Source organism: Ursus americanus, chromosome 25 (genome assembly GCF_024610735.1).
Source record: "Ursus americanus isolate L20-20 chromosome 25, mUrsAme1.1.p, whole genome shotgun sequence".
Lineage (NCBI taxonomy): Eukaryota > Metazoa > Chordata > Mammalia > Carnivora > Ursidae > Ursus > Ursus americanus.
In genome coordinates, this window is record NC_142151.1 from 18,273,440 (window position 1) to 18,291,434 (window position 17,995).

A 17,995-nucleotide genomic window follows, 5' to 3' on the forward strand; every position below is an offset into this window, starting at 1 on the left:
AAACTATGGACAGAATATTTTCTATAAATGTTATGGGGAATATTAACATCTGAGTCCTCCAAGTTTGGTGTTAGATGTGCTCCTTCTTCCTCTTGCATTCTGCCTGACGCTAATCCAAAACTTTTTTCTAGGCAGATGGATGCTTCGGACCATTTTGGGGAAGGTTATATACTCTATAGTGAAAAATGAATTAATAATTTTCTAATCTTTATAGCATTAAGCTGACTTTTAGGTTGCTAATACCATCCCTCTGGATTGTTATACCAAAAAATAAGTTTCACCAGCTGAAGGAGGTATGGAACAAAGATAAAGAAAATTCAAAATTCATCCTGCTAGAAGAATAATCCTGGGTCTTATAAAAGTATCTGTCCAATAATGTTTACAGGTTATACTCCTTTGGGCAGATACTTTCTAACAATATCTTTAGACATGGGAAATAAGCAAGTCTCAGAAAGCTAAAGGTTTAAAGAGAACTTTATTTGTTGGATTTTTCCTTCATATTTTACATAGTGTCTGTTGAATGGAAAAATGGAAGTTGATAGTATTTTTTTTTAGTTTCAAGTTTTTGTTTAAATAACTGTTACTTTACAAACAGTGTAATATTAGTTTCAGGAGTAGAATTTGCTGATTCATCACTTACATACAATACCCCAGTGCTCATCACAGCAAGCACACTCCTTAATCCACATCACCCATTTAACCCATTCCCCCACCTGCTTCCCCTCAGCAACCCTCAGTTTGTTCTCTTATAGTTAAGAGTCTGTTTTATGGTTTGCCGTTCTTTTCTCCCATGTTCATCTGTTTTGTTTCTTAAATTCCACATATGAGTGAAATCATATGCTGTTCGTCTTTCTCTGACTTATTTCACTTAGCATAATTCTCTCTAACTCCATCCACATTGTTACAAATGGCAAGATTTTATTCTTTTTTATGGCTGGGTAATATTTCATTTTATACACACACACACACACACACACACCACCTCTTCTTTTATCTATTCATTAGTCAGTGGACATTTGGGCTCTTTCCATAATTTGGCTATTATTGATAATGCTGCTATAAACATTAGGGTGCGCATATCCCTTTGAATCAGTATTTTTGTACCCTTTGGGTAAATACCTAGTAGTATGATTTCTGGATTGTAGGGTAGTTCTATTTTTAACTTTTTTGGGAACCTCCATACTGTTTTCCAGAGTGACTGCACTAGTTTGCATTCCCACCAACAGTATAAGAGTTTCCCCTTTCTCCACATCCTTGCCAATCTCTTGCTTCCTGTGTTGTTAATTTTAGCCATTCTGACCAGTGTGAGGTGGTATCTCATTGTAGTTTTGATTTGTATTTCCCTGATGATGAGTGATGTTGAGCATCTTTTCATGTGTCTGTTAGCCATTTGGATATCTTCTTTATGTGTTCCTTAGATAAGTGTCTATTCATGTCTTCCACCCATTTCTTAACTGGATTGTTTGTTTTTTGGTGTTCAGTTTGATAAGTTCTTTATAGATTTTGGATACAAACCCTTTATCAAATATATCATTTGCAAATATATTCTCCCATTCCTTAGGCTGCCTTTTCATTTTATTGATTGTTTCCTTCACTGTGCAGAAGCTTTTTATCTTGATGAAGTTTCAGTGGATCATTTTTGCCTTTGTTTTCCTTTGTTTGCCTCTCGTAATGTGTCTAGTAAGAAGTTGCCATGGCCGCGGTCGAATAGGTTGCTGCCTGTGTTCTCCTCTAGGATTTTTATGGTTTCACGTCTCACATTTAGGTCTTTCATCCATTTTGAATTTATTTTTGTGTATGGTGTAAGAAAGTGATCCAGTTTCATTCTTCTGCATATTGCTGTCCAGTTTTCCCAGCACCATTTGTTGAAGAGACTGTCTTTTTGCCATTGGAATTTCTCTCCTGCTTTGTCGAGATTAGCTGACCATATAGTTGTGGGTCCATTTCTGGATTTTCTGTTCTGTTCCAGTGATTTATGTGTCTGTTTTTGTGCCAGTACCATGCTGTCTTGATGACTACAGTTTTGTAATAGGTGTTGAAGTCCAGAATTGTGATGCCTCCAGCTTTGCTTTTCTTTTTCAAGATTGCTTTGACTATTTGGGGTCTTTTTTCGTTCCATACAAATTTCAGGATTGTTTGTTTTAGGTTTGTGAGAAATGCTGGTAGTGTTGATAGGGATGACATTAAATATGTAGATTGCTTTGGGTAGTATAGACATTTTACCAATATTTGTTCTTCCAAACCATGAGCATGGAATGCTTTTCCATTTCTTTTTGTCCTCTTCAGTTTCTTTCATAAGTGTTTTGTAGTTTTCAGAGTACAGATCCTTTGCCTTTTTGGTTAGGTTATTCCTAGATATCTTATGAGTTTTGGTGCAGTTGTAAATGGGATTGATTCTGTGATTTCTCTTTCTGCTGCTTCATTATTAATGTATAAAAATGCAACAGATTTCTGTACATCGATTTTGTATCCTGTAATTTTAATGAATTCATATGTCAGTTCTAGCAATTTTTTGGTGGAGTTCTCTGGATTTTCTACTTAGAGTATCATATCTTCTGCAAATAGCAAAAGTTTGACTTCTTCCTTGCCAATTTGGATGCCTTTTATTTCTTTTTGTTGTCTGATTGCTGATGCTAGGACTTCCATTACTATGCTAAATAACTGGTGAGAGTGGACATCCCTGTCTTGTTCCTGACTATAGAGGAAAAGCTCTCAGTTTTTCCCCATTGAGGGTGATATTTGTGGTGGGTCTTTTACATATGGCTTTATGATATTGAGGCATGTTTCTTCTATTCCTACTTTGTGAAGAGTTTTTTTTTTTTTAATCAAGAACGGATGCTGTACTTTGTTAAATGATTTTTCTGCATCTATTGAGAGGATCGTATGGCTCTTATCCTTTCTTTTATTAAAATAGGGGTATCACATTAATTGATTTGCTAATACTGAACCACCCTTGCAACCCAGAAATAAATCTCACTTGATCATAGTAAATATTTTTTTAATGTACTGTTGGATTCAATTCACTAGTATCTTCTTGAGAATTTTTGCATCCATGTTCATCAGGGATATTGGCCTGTAATTCTTTTTTAGCAGGGTCTTTGGTTTTAGAATCAGGGTAATGCTGGCCTCTTAGAATGAGCTTGGAAGTTTTCCTTCCATTTCTATTTTTTGGAATAGTTTGAGATGAATGGGTATTAACTCTTCTTTAAATGTTTGGTAGAATTCCCCTATGAAGTCATTTGGCCCTGAACTTTTGTTTGTTGGGAGATTTTTGATTACTGATTCAATTTGTTTGCTGGTTATTGGCCTTTCCAAGTTTTCTATTTCTTCCTGGTTCACTTTTGGTAATTTATATGGTTCTAGGAATTTATCCATTTCTTCCAGATTGCTCAATTTGTTGGCATATAAGGTTTCATAATGTTCTGGTTATTTGTATTTCTGTGGTGTTGGTTGTGATCTATCCAGTCTCATTTGTGATTTTATTTATTTGGGTCCTTTCCCTTTTCCTTTTGATAAGTTTTTCTAGGGGTTTATCAGTTTTATTAATTTTTTTCAAAGAACCATGTCCTTCATTGATTTGTTCTACTGGTTTTGTTTGTTTCTATATCATTTATTTCTGCTCTAATGTTTATTATTTCCATTATGCTAGCTTTAGGCTTCATTTGTTGTTCTTTTCCTAACACCTTTAGATCTAAGATTAGGTGATATCTGAGATGTTTCTTGCTTCTTGAGATAGACCTGCATTGCTATATACTTCCCTCCTAGGACCACTTTTGCTGCATCCCAAAAGTTTCAGACTATTGTGCTTTCATTTTCATTTGTTTACATGTATTTTTAAATTTCTTCTTTAATTTCCTGGTTGACTCATTCATTCTTTAGTAGGATGTTCTTTAACCTCCATGTTATTTATGGTCTTTCCAAATTTTTTCTTCCGGCTGACTTCAAGTTTCATAGCCTTGTGGTCAGAAAATATTCATGGTATGATCTCAATCTTTTTGTACTTCTTGAGACCTGATTTGTGATCCAGTAATTTATCTATTCTGCTGAATGTCCCATGTGCACTTGAAAGAATGTGTATTATGTTGCTGTAGGATGAAATGTTCTGAATATATCTGTTAAGCCAATCTGTCCCAGTGTGTCGTTCAAACCATTGTTTCCTTGTTGATTTTCTGCTTAGATGATCTGTCCCTTGATGTAAGTGGCGTCTTAAAGTCCCCTACTATTATTGTATTATTATCAGTGAGTTCCCCTATGTTTGTTATGAATTGTTTTATGTATTTGGGTGCTCTCAAAAAATATTTATAATTGTTAGATCTCCTTGTTGGATAGACCCTTTTATTTTGATACAGTACACTTCTTCATCTTTTGTTACAGTCTTTGGTTTAAAATCTAGTCTGGGGGCGCCTGGGTAGCGCAGTCGTTAAAACGTCTGCCTTCGGCTCAGGGCGTGATCCCGGCGTTCTGGGATCGAGCCCCACATCAGGCTCCTCCGCTAGGAGCCTGCTTCTTCCTCTCCCACTCCCCCTGCTTGTGTTCCCTCTCTCGCTGGCTGTCTCTCTCTGTCAAATAAATAAATAAAATCTTTTAAAAAAAATAAATAAATAAAATCTAGTCTGTCTCATATAAGTATTTGCTACTCTGGCTTTCTTTTTATGTCTATTTGTATAAGAAAATATTTCTCCATCCCCTTACTTTCAGTCTTCAGGTGCGTTTTGGTCTAAAATAAGTTTCTTGTAGACAGCATATAGATGGGTCTTGCTTTTTTATCCATTCTGACGGCCTATGTCCTTTGATGGAGCATTTAGTCCATTTACATTCAGAGTAATTAGTAACAGATAGCAATTTAGTGCCATTTTATTGCTCGTCTTGTTGTATCTGGAGATTTTCTCTGCTCCTTTTTAGTCTTTTTCCCACTCAATGAGTCCCCTCTAATATTTCTTGCAGGACTGCGTCAGTAGACACAAACTCCTTTAGCTTTTGTTTGTCTAGGAAACTCTTTATCTCTCCTATTCTGAATGATAGCCTTGAAGATAGAGTACTCTTGGTTGCAGATTTTTCCCATTCAGGACGTTGAATATATCATGCCACTTTTTTCTGGCCTGCCAAATTTCTATGGATAGCTCTGCCACTAACCTTATTTCTCTTCACTTGTAAGTTAGGGAATCCTTTTGTCTTGCTGCTTTTAGGATATTTTCCTTATCTCTATATTTTGCAAATTTAAGTACAATATGTCTTGGTGTTGGCCTATTTTTGTTGATATTGGTGGGAGTTCTCTGTGCTTTCTGGATTTGGAAGTCTGTTTCCTTCCCCAGATTAGGGAAGTTTTCAGCTATAGTTTCCTCAAATAAACCTTCTTCCCTCTTTCTCTCTTCCTCTTCTGGGACTCCTATGATATGAATATTAGTACATTTCATGGAATCACTGAGTTCCCTAAGTCTACTTCCATGATACAAGATTTTTCTTTCCTCCTTTTGATCATCTTCATTATTTTCCATAATTCTATCTTCTCTATCATTTATTCATTCCTCTGATTCTTCCGTCCTTATGGTCATTGCATCCAGTTGGTTTCAAATCTTGGTTATTGCATTTTTTATTTTGGCCTGATTGGTTTTAAGCTCTTTTATCTCTGCAGTAAGGGACTCTCTGGTATCTTCTATGCTTTTCTCAAGCCCAGCTAGTATCCTTATGATTATTTCTTTAAATTCTGGATCAAGCATATTACTTATACCTGTTTTGATTGGATCCTTGGCCATGACCCTTTCTTGTTCTTTCTTTTGGGATGAATTCCTCTGTCTTGCTAATTGTCTAGGTCTCTGTCTTCTTCTCTGTGTTAGGAAAGCCTGCTGTGTTTCCTGCTCCTTAGGGTAATGGTTTTATGAAGAAGTCATGTAATGTTCAAGACCTGGTTCTTCAGGAAGTGTCTCTGGTGTATGCTGCATGCACTCTGCTGTTGTGTTATGGCTGCTCTGTCCCTCAGGTCAATCTTCTTCAGGGTTTCTCCTTGCCTATAGTGGAGAGTGTTTGAACCTTGGCCAGAGTGTGGTGAATTTTAACTAGGTGTGCTCTAATCTGCCTTTTAAAAGAGACCGGAAACTTTCCACTAGAGCTGAAGTATTGCAGAACTCTGTGGTCAGTAGATGTGGTGCATGGAAGGGTTTGTGCCGGCCTTCAGATGGAAGAGCCTGCTGCACTGGTCCTCAGGCACACTTGCTGGAGAAAAGCAGTACCAGCAAAGCACAGTGGGGACAGGGCTTAGGTTTAGGCCACCAGTGTTGGTGCTGTGCTGTTTACTGAAGTTGGTTTATATTGAGGGGTAGGGGAGGGAAATGGCAGCTCCTTTGTCCCCACAGAGGGAAGTCTGTGCTTGCTTTTGTCAGGGAGGCCCTCCTAGAAGACTGAAGAATTTCCTCTCCTGCATCATAGGTGTTTTTCAGATCACTGTTTTCATGCTATCTGTGTCTGGGTTAATTATAGTGGAGCAGAACAGTGCACTTTGGGTTTTAGCCCAGCCAGAACAGAGTCTTAAAATTCCAATCTTTAAGCCACCCAGGTGGCTTAATCAGTTAAGTGTCTGACTCTTGACCTCAGCTTAGGTCTCAGCTTAGGACCTTCTTAGATCATTGTCTCCGGATTGAGAATTCAAGCCCCTTGTGGAACCTACTTACAAACAAACAAACAAACAAACAAACAAACTTTAGGGACCTGGTGTGGCAGGCACCTGCACTGGTGTTCTGGGGGAGGATCTTGCAGCACTGGTATTGGTGCAGGTTTGACACAGAAGGGCGGGGTTTGGAGCAAAGTGCACTAAAGAGCCAGTGTCCAGGTTAGCTGCCCTCAGCAGGTATCTCTGCATCTATGCTGAGGGGTGAAGGGAAGGAAATGGCGCCTGTTGGCTCCTTTGTGCCCAGAAAGGCAATGCCTTCTCTCTCAGATGAACTCCAAGAAGGGGGAACCATCTCCCAGTGCTTCTCAGGTGATCCACAGATTGTGCCCTCTGCCCCCTGAATTACCTTCCTGCCTTCTCTACAGGAGCACTGCAGCACCCTCAGACCTTTATACCAGCCATGCCATGGACCTCTCAAACTCCAGTCTTTGAGCCCTGCTGGTGGCAAATATAAAAATCAGCCCCTCTTATTTTCCCAGTCAATGACTTTGGGGAATTGTTTTTCTTGTGCGATCCTGTGTGCTCCTCTTTCTCTCATCTCTCTCTCCCTACCTTCCTACCTTCCACATCTGCATACCTCCTACCTTCCACAATGTGTCCTCCTCTCTCCCTCTAGCTGTGCAGTTTGTTCTGTAAGTCCTCAGATTGATTTCTTGGGTATTCAGAATGATTTGATACTTATCTAGCTGTGTTTGAGGGACAAGGCAAGCCTAGGGTCCTCCTACTACTCTGCCGTCTTAGCTTCTTCCTCCTTTATAGTGTTTTCAAAAAGACTCACTTGATGTCTTAAAGTTCTTTATAAACTTAAATTTAATTTTTGTTGTCTTCCTCACATTTTTATTTTGGCATATTAAAGTCAAAGACTGTCCTCAGTGATCATTGGAACATTTTACCAATAATCTAATTCATACATACAGTCAAGTATAGATTCTCTTTTAATTCCTAGGAAGATCTGTGGATTTGGATGTTACTGAAGCTGTTAAAACCATCCATGAATTCTTCCTGTCTAAAGTCTTCCTGTATGCAACCTCATTTACAATGGTAATTTACAACCTATTTTTAAACATTCATACTATGAATAATCTTTCTATTTAGAAGCATTTCCTCTCTGAATTCCCACAACTATTTTGATTCTGCAAATCATATGCTAATTTCAGTCTTTTCTTTCTATAAATTTAGAGCTCATACCTTTAACGATGCTCAGCAAATTTAGTCACTTTGTGGAGCAAACATGTTCTAAGGAATTGATATCTTCATTGACTTGAGGCACTCATAACTCCAAGAATATAAATTTAAGATCCTTAGTCCCATCTTGTAATCAATATTGTTGGGTATTAAGAATAAATTCTACCTGTCAGAAACTATTGTGGAAATAATTTTTTCACGTGGAAAATAAATGTAGCTTCTGTGAACATAGCTATGCATGTCATATATTAGAATTAACTACTAATCAGTATCAATGCTTATGGAATATTGTATTTCTATTCTAGCTACTGAATGAAGCCACTGAAATAACTGGTTATGTTTACATTCCAGAAGAAAGCATTTATAGATAATAATAACCTTCCTCTTGAAGTGACTTCTGTCTGTCTATATGTGTTGTCTTTTGTAGCAAATCCATTCTCGGGTCTATGCTATTCAGCATGACATTACAGAATGAGCCTCCCATAGAAATGATAGCTCCAGGAGTGTGGGATATAAGCCAGCCATCTCCAGTGATCCTGCAGGTAAGTGTCAGGCTATGAGATTAAAGTATACATGGCAAAAAAAAAAAAAAAAAAAAAAAAAGTATACACAGCAAGTATTGGTTGATAAGTAGCTTCTCAATTACAGAAACAATTTCCTATTAGGATCACACATTTTAATAGTCTTCCCTTCCTCCAGTCTGCTGGGATTTGTAAAACCTCTAGTTCTTTTATTTTGTATTCAGTACTCTCAAAACACTTTTCCCCCAGCTTATATAACAGCAATTTCGAGCCATTCTCCCTCAACCATGATCACAAAGGAAAGAAATGGAGTGTTGCCATTAGTATATTCATTATGTGGATTCATTTTTCTTTCCATTGTCTGAAAACAATCATTGGTATATATTATTAACTTGGTACATCTGCCTCTGCATTGTGTCATGATTCCTTAAAATCCTTCAATTATACATTTCCTATATGACTAGCACTAGGTCAGTAGTGGAGGAGAAACTGCAAACAAAATCCATTCAGCATACTTTCTTTACTCTTAAGACCCCCTCTTCTTTCTGTGATTTGTAATCATGAATAAAAGGTGGCTAATGATTCCAGGCTTTGGTCCTTACTGCTGAGAGCTCCTTGTGTGTTCATCATTATAAATGATCATATTGGTTGGATACTTAAAGCATGCCACTCCCATATATGGAAATGCAGGGAATATGGACTTTCCATCTTTACAGGGTAAAACTGGGAAGTGCTGTCTGGGCAGCACTGGATTTCTCAACCTCAACACTAATGACATTTTGGAACAGATAACTCTTTGTTGTGGGGGCTGTCTTATGCATTGCGGGACATTTAGCACCATCTTTGGCTTCTACCTACTATGTGCCAGTAGCATCTGCCTAGTTCTGACAATCAAAAAATACTCCTAGATATTGTCAGATGCCCTCTAGGGATAAAATTACCCTCATTTGAGCAGAGCTGTTCTAGAGAAAGCTAGTGGAGTTTCTAAGCTCAAGTTTCCAGGTTTGGGGTGAGGGACAAAGTTTAGCAAGATGCTGAAACTGGAAGAGAAAAATAATACTAATAAAAATGTGATTTCCACTGTGAAAAAGAAAGTCCTTGTCAAACATTAATCAAAGATCTACTTCTAGTTCATGGATGTGATGAGGAGAAAGAGTGTTTGTTCAGGTTCAATCTTGGCACAACATCATAGGTACTCAACATATAATGGCTTATTATTTAACAGATGTTCCATTGTAACATGATGACTACCTTTCTTTAAAAGGACAAATGCAGGAGCACCTGGGTGGCTCAGTTGGTTAAGTGTCTGACTGTTGACATTGGCTTAGGTCATGATCTCAGGGTCGTGAGATCAAGCTCCAAGTTGGACTCCACATGCTCAGCATGGGGTCGGCCTGAGATTCTCTCCCTCTGCCCCTCCCTCCCGCTCGTGATCTCTAAATAAATAAATAAATAAATAAATAAATAAATAAATAAATAAAATCTTTTAAAAAATGCATTTTTTAACAGACTATTGCTTGCCAGATACAAACTACCTCGCTTAATGAGAATCTTCCAAGTCTGACCATTGTCCAAGCTTTTAGGCTATAAAGTTATGATTCAAGGAGTCTTTATCGGCAGTGGTGGGAGTGGAAGAAGCAGGAGAGACTATCAGATTATTCTTCTCAGATGAGAAGAATAACTCCTTTAGAACACAGATCCTAGCAAGTGGAATCTCAGGATTAGTTTCAAGTATTCAAGAGCAGCATAGATTTCCAACTAGACATCTGGAGCTATAACCAAATTTATCTTATAAAAAAGGGGGGGACATGTAAATCATTCAACAGTATGCAAAAAGTTAAATAATCTAATTTTTACAAAATAGTTTCAAATGGCATAGACATGAAAGGAAACTTCTCAGGATATTTTTAATTGATGATAAAATATATGAAATAAAATAAGAGTTATTAAAGTTAAAACCCTTACTAACCAATATCACTCTAATTATATACAGCCAAATTTAGAGCAGAATCTTTCAGCCTAAAGATTATAGTGAGGAAATTAGCAAATTCTGCAACCAGTGTTTGTGTTAAGGAATCAGATAGGTATCAGGTAAAGACATCAGGCTCAGAGTTAGAAAATCTGGATTATGGTTTTAGCTCTTAAACAGAAAACTTTATGACTTTGAACAAGTCACCAAACATATTTTCACCTCTGTACAATGAAAGGGTTACACTATACCTATCCAACTTCTTTCAGATCTGTACTTTTCTGATTGTCTTTTATTAGATAGGCAGTTACTGCCCCATGGTAGCCACCCTAGTATGAGAAGGGATATGATATGTCACAAAACCTGAATCCTTTGAGTCCATCACTTTATTTTAGGTTCTATGGATTAAGTGCCAACCAGAAGCAGTGGATGGAGTGAAGCAGATCTGAGTTCAGAAATGGACAAAGATTGGGGCGGCTGGGTGGCTCAGTTGGTTGAGTGTTTGCCTTCAGCTCAGGTTGTGATCCCAGGATCCTGGGGTCGAGCCCCACATCCAGCCTTGCTTTGGGCTCCTTGCTCAGTGGGAAGCCTGCTTCTCCCTCTCCCTCTGCCTGCCGCTCCCCCTCCTGTGCTCTTTCTATCTCTGTCAAATAAATAAATAAAAACTTAAAAAAAAAAAAAAGAAAGAAAAACATGGAGGCGAATTATTGCATGATTCCATTAACCTGGATCTCCTTCAACTTCCTACCTCTCTCTATGTACAATCTAGTACAGTGGCTCTATCACAATTTAAGAACTAAGGGCAGAGTTTTAGTCAATGTTGCTCTTGTTCTATTCTATATTCCTCTACTTCCCCATCTCCCCATTCATGTCTAAATTCACCATATTCTGGCTTATTTGTTATTCTTAGTTGCCCTATCCAGTGGTGGTTTTAGTTTTCTTCATACTAGCTCTCTGCAACTTCTGGCACTCTCTTTCCCATTACAGAACACTCTTCTCCTCTCATTATCCTTTCTCTGTTTCCTTCCCAGGCTCCCCTTCTGCTAGTCTTCCCTGTTGACAGTTCTCAAAGGTTCCATCTGCTGCCCATTGCTATTCTCAGTATATATACTCTCCCTGGGAGAATCTCTTAAAAAGCTTTGTTGCGATAGAATTCACATATCATACAACCTTCCCATTTAAAGTGTGCAATTCATTGTTTTGGGACTCTTTTTTTTTTTTTTTTTTTTTTAGTTTTTTCAAAGATATGTACAATTACCACCAGCATCAATTTTAGAGCATTTTCATCACTTCAAATAGAAATCCTACATCCTTTAGCTATCACCTCCTATTCTCCCATTTTCCCCAACTCTAAGAAGCTGTTAATCTACTTTCTGTCTCTATAGATTTACCTATTCTGCATATTTTATATAGATCAAATCATACAATACTTGGTCTTTTGTGACTGTCTTCTTTCACTTAGCATAATGTTTCAAAGTTCATCTACATTGTAGCATATATCAGTATTCATTCCTTTTAAATGTTGAATAGTATTACATTGCATGGATATACTATACTTTATCCATTCATTAGTTGATATGGATTTAGATTGTTTCTACCTTTTGGCTATTGAGAGTGGCACTGCTATGAACTTTTGTGTACAAGTTTGTGTGTGGACATATGTTTTCATTCTCTCTCTCTCTATATATATATGTATATATATATATATATATATACATATACATATATATATATATGTATCTGGCACTAGAATTTCTAGATCTCGTTCATTTCTGAGGTTTTATTCACAGTATCCATCCAGATTCACTTCTTAATCTATCTCCAGTTCAGGTTCTTTCATACTACACACTTCAGACAAATACAGCCACATACCTGCTGAAACTCCCACGTGGATATTCTATAGACAGTTTCAAAGAAAACATATCCCAAACTGAGCTCACCTCTCTTTCCAAATTGCTCTCACTTCCTGAATTATTTATGTCTGTTCATGCCCCTACATACATCTCCTTGTTTCATTTGCCTCGTCCCTCTTTATCCCTACTCATATTCAGTCTATACTATATCCTGCCAATTTATCTCCCATATATTCCCCAAGTATATCCTTTCAATTTGCCACATCTGCCCTAGTTCAAAAATTCCCTTCTAGGTTACAATAGTTTAGCTGGTTTTCTTGCCTTTAGTTTTGTCATTCTATAATCCAAAATCCATAAGTTTGATCTTTCTAAAACTTAAATGTGAACCTGTCACTCTTCTATTTACACTCTTCAATAGCTCAGCACTTCCTAGAGAATTAAGGTCACGCTCTACAGCATGACTCCCTTCCCATTGTTTCTCTTGCCACTCCTTGTCTGACACTTCAAGCTCCAGCAACTTTGAAAATGTTGTTGTTTCTGACATGCACTGTCCTGCTTTTACCTTGTGCATTTACAAATACTGTTTTCTGCTGGCAGTGTGCCCTCCCTCTTCCTTTTACCATCCACTGCCTACCCCTCCTCTGACTTTGTTTGTGTAATTAATATTCATCTTTTAGGATCCACAGGCCCTCCTCTAGGAATCTCTCCCACATGCTCTCCTCTCTTTCGACCTCAAGCTGGGTTAAGTGACCTTCCTCTGCATTCACATAATAACTAATAAGATTTTTATCAACACATGGACCATATTACATTTCTTTCTTATTGACTTTTTGCCCATTGAATTCTTGATTTCTGAAGGCATTGGGTGTTTTTATGCCCAACATCTAGCATAGTACCTGAGATATAATATTTGTAAAATCAGTGCTATGTGTCATCACTACAGTAATCCAACCTACAGATATTTCTAAACTTAGCACTTTATTGCAATTTTTGGAATCCAGATTCTAGAGTGTTTGGTTCTTCCTTTTATCTAAGTGACCTTCCTCTTAAACCAGTTCTTACTCACTCACCTGAAGTATTTTACTTTACCTAACATTATATTAGATGCTTACTCTCCATTATCAACAATGTTAGGGAGAGGCAATAGTCTTATTGATACTAAGTCTTTAGAACACAGTACATTTTGCATCCTAATGTAGCAGATTTTTTATTTCTTTTCCACCACTCCTGAACTGCCTTATGGTTCCCTCTTTTACAATTCCTTCCTTTAAACTCGCCACAATTGCATCCAGTTGGTAGGCATTCTTCCTTCCCCTGAACTACCATAGTACTTATGGTCTAACATTCATGTGCCTTATAATATCCAAAATACATCTACAGTCCAAGGAGTTAGTTTTTTGAACAAGTTGACAGAATCATGGGGGCCCAGGCTGGGCCCATGGACACCTCTGGGCATGGTTGTGTCGTGGAAACTGGGGACATTCATAGCAACTTCCTCAAGGAATTCCAAGTCATGAAGTCATAGTAGGAACCATGGTGGTCAAGTATAAATGGAGAAGGATGAGGAGAAGAAGTAAAGTAAGAGGCATAAATGGAACACAAGAAGTCAATATCCAGATGTATAAGGAGGTGTGAATCAGAGGATTGGATAATCAGGTCTGAATTTTTTCCTGCATCTCTCAGAGAAAAGAGCCTCAACATTTTTTGTCGTTGCTGTTCTTGAAATCAGGAGTCTATCCTCAATGCTTGAGGCAGGAATGTAATAAATAGGTATTAGGGCATATGCAGTGGAGACAGTTGAGGAGATCTCTTGGAGCACTCCATTAAAAATACTTTTGAGACCAAAGCAGGGTTGGTTAGTTACAATGATAGAAGGAGAAAACCGGAGTCACATGTTTGCCATCACTGACTTGAAGCACGGCTTTGGGGTTTATGTATATATATATATTGTACTATACTTTAATTATTAATGTATATCTTTTCTCCTTAATTAGACTTTAAGTTTTTTGAAGGTGTTGGATCCTTTTTATATCTTCCATAATTCATGATACGTGAAAAAATTCTAGAGCAAATATAATAACATATACTTTGTGGGAACTTCACTTCTGTGAAAAATTAGAACAAGAGGCATTTGGGAGAAGTGCCAGTATTTTCTATCAGTGGGTCAGTAATTTTAGCCTCATGACATATGAAATATTGCAGTCTGTATAGGGCCTTATTCATATATCAGAAATTAAAAATTCATAGTGGAAATATATCAAAATTTATTATATATTTGTGTATAGGGATACTTCAATATTCTCATCCAGTAGCTTTAGTTTCCTCATCCACTGTGCTCTTCACTTAAAACCAACATAAAGTTGAGCTAGTTCATCAAATACTATTTCTAGTATTTTTGTTTCATGTGTTTAAAATATTTGGGCACAGAAAAAGTAACATAACCTGCCAATACTGGAGTTACTTCTCTCCAAGGGACCAAAATTAATCTTTCTGTCAAGAGGGAAAATTTATTATAATATTGCTTTTCTATGACTCAGTTCTTTTATCATGTTGGAGTAATAAATGGTACAGTATAACAAAAATTATACCAAAAACAAATGTGGCAACAAATTTTAGGGGTTATAAAATTGCTAAAACTTTTTTCAAGTAAATAACCCAAATAGATTCAACTGTATTTCAAGCTGTAACTCTCACAGTCTACCTTATAATATTTCTCAATTTTCTCTGAGATCCCAAACTAACATAGTTCAGCAGAGAAAAATAATTTAGATTTTTTAGTATGAAAAAATGTATTATAACTTTAAACACACATATGGGGCACTAAAATATCTAGCTCATTTACATAGTTTGAAACCGTATATTTTGTTAACTTTTTTTTTTATTTACGAGAATAAGATCATTGCCGAAATATGGTTTAAAGGAAAGCACATTCTGCCAAAAAAAGGCCTGAATTCTAGCCCTGTCTATAAATCTGAACAACAGAGCAAGAGCATAAATATTGTATTTGGTTATACACTTAAACAGATCTTTACCAGAAATTTCATGTCTACAAAGTGGTTCACAGCCCTGTAGATTTCCAAGTATAAACCAACATAGAGTAACTCTTGTTCTTTTCTCAGGTATTTACATGAGAAAAATATAATCACCATCTACAATTTTTGTCATTTAATCATATAAAGACATTTTAATACTGAACTGTATAAAGGATATAATTTCAGCATTAAACAAAAATATAATATTTGAATTCATGAAATTTCATATATTGCTATTTTTTTCTCATTTTTCCTCAGACAACATTACAGATTACTAATTTATACCATTAATATAAATAATTGAGGATTTGCTAAATACCATATGTATTTAAATACCAAGTCCAAACCCTAATGATTCATGATTCCTTTTCTTTTTTTTTTTTTTTTAAGACTTTACTTATTTATGTTAGAGAGAGATAGAGAGCACACAAGTAGGGGTAGGGGCAAAGGGAGAGGAAGAGAGAGGCTGTCAAGCAGACTCTACGCTGAGCACAGAGCCTGACATGGGGCTCGATCCCACAACCCTTACCCAAAATCAAGAGTCAGATGCTTAACCTACTGAGCTACCCAGGTGCCCCAACCCTAATGATTCTTTTAAAAATTAGTTTTAAGTAAAAAAGAGCACAGAAAACATAGGAATTTTCCTTTAGTTTCTATAAACTTTAGAGAGATAATATTAAATTAATAATGCATTTTGAGGCATTTAATACATGGCAAATCATTTCTTTATTCCAGATTGATTTTCCAGCTACTGAGTGGGAGTATATGAAACTTGATTCTGAAGAGAATAGAAATAATCTTGAAGAACCACCAAAAGAGTGTTTAAAACACATAGCCAGACTTTCACAGAAACAGTCACCCTTACTGTAAGTGACCCAGGTCTTGTGAGTGAATTTTGCCTACTGTTTTTGATACCATCAGTTATACTGGAAGTCACATCTGTTGGACTATCAATTAATGTATAGGAGTTAATTAGTGATTTTGTATGTTTTTTAAAGATTTTTTTTCCCATGGCTTTTAGTAATAGAGGTTTAACTTTAGTCAAAGTAAAGTTAACTTTAGTCAACTTTTATACATAAAAAGTATAAAAAGATTGGAAATCATTCAGTTCAGTACAACAAAGCAGAGACTGATTAGATATATATCAGCATTTAACAGTGATAAACCATTGCTTAACCATCCTTCAACTAAGTAAAAAGTTGTTTTAGTAAATAGGAAAAAGCAAAATTTAAATTTCATGGCAGATTTCAAAAGAATAGATATAAATAATGTTTTAGTGGCACTAAATTAGTGACTAAGGAGTACTTAAATTTTGTCAAACAGTAATTCTCCGAAAAATAAAGTAAAATCCCAGGAAGAGCTATAAGAGAATTAGTGATATCAGTACTTTCTACTTGGTAATATCTAAGCCATAGGTGATTGTGCTCATTAATAGCATGCAAAAACATAAAACTAAATAAGTAACATTTTATGTGTATACTGTGATAAGATATAAAATGTGATAAAGCCTTTTATTCCAAGAATAAGAAATTGTTTAAATACTTCGACCAGGAGAGTCATGTGATCTAAATAATGTTTTTGAGTGTGCCCTTGGACCACAAGTTGAAGAATGGCTTAGGGAGAAAATAAGAATGGAATCAGTACAGTAAGAAGGTTGATGTAATTTTTTAAGCAAGAGGTCATGGTGGCTAAAACTAAGGTGATGGCAATGGACATTGGTAGAAATGGCTAGTTTTGGGAGATCTGTTTTGGAAATTAAGAACTTGATGATTAATAGTAACTAGGGGATAAGCCAACTGAGAAAGCAAAAAATCAAGTTAAGTCAATGGAGAATCCAAATTTTTGAATGATTGAATAGGCAGATGTTAAGAATTATTTTCTGGAGAAGAAGTAAGTTTGGGCCATTTCAGACTGAGGCATTGAGGTGATCAAGGGTTCCGTTTTGGGTAATCTTATTACTGCCCTTATCTCTAATTTCACCTTGTAATACTTTTCTCCTCATTCACTTCAAGCCAGTGACATCAGTCTCCTGTATATACTTCAAATGTGCTGGTCCTTCTCCCATCTCAAGGCCTTTTCATTTGGTGTTCCCTCTACCTGAAATACTCCTTCTTCAGTTCTTCACATGACTGAATCTCTCATCCTGTAGGTCAGATATTTCACTTCTTCTTAAAGAAGCTTCTTTGATTACCCTATCTAATGAAGTTTTTCTCTTTACTCTGTCTTTTTACCTTTTATTATCACACATAACACAATCTATTATCATCTTGTTTGTTAATGCATTTTTTCTTTTCCTCCTCATAAATTTGTAAGAATTGGGAGAGCAAGGAACCCATCTATCTTGTTTGTCAGTGTATTTCCTGTACTGTACACTGTGCTGATAAATAATACATGTAAAATAAATGTTATAATGAATAAAGTTCCTTCACATAACATCAGATATAAAAAGTTGCCTTAAGGGTTGTAAATGATGGACTATTCTCACAGTCCTTATTATATATACATTTTGAAAATCCATTGTTATACTAGACTACTGTCAACTAAGTGAAGCATCTTTTCTACTACTTACTCAAAAATATAAAACGTTACATATAATAAGTGTGTCACATATCAGATTAACTAACATATTTGTAATGGGTTTTTTTTAAATATGAAAAAGGTGCCATGCTTTGTAATTTTAAGTATATTCAAACAAAAAAAATCAAAAGCAACAAATAATGATAGTAACTTCCTTTAAATATTAGGAGTTTGTGTTTTTTAAGTTTACCCCA

At 36.3% G+C, this 17,995-nt stretch overlaps 1 protein-coding gene across 3 annotated transcripts in view; it reads left to right on the forward strand.

Annotated features, from left to right (window-relative positions):
* The window catches only part of PIK3C2G (phosphatidylinositol-4-phosphate 3-kinase catalytic subunit type 2 gamma), a 354,209-nt gene that overhangs the window by 116,971 nt on the left and 219,243 nt on the right, over positions 1–17,995 (forward strand). For all 3 annotated transcript variants that reach the window (XM_087855664.1, XM_045781381.2, XM_045781382.2), the window contains exons 14-15: positions 8,277–8,391; positions 15,960–16,090. In XM_087855664.1, the coding sequence (XP_087711790.1) occupies positions 8,277–8,391; positions 15,960–16,090 (246 nt within the window). The remainder of the gene's footprint in view (positions 1–8,276; positions 8,392–15,959; positions 16,091–17,995) is intronic.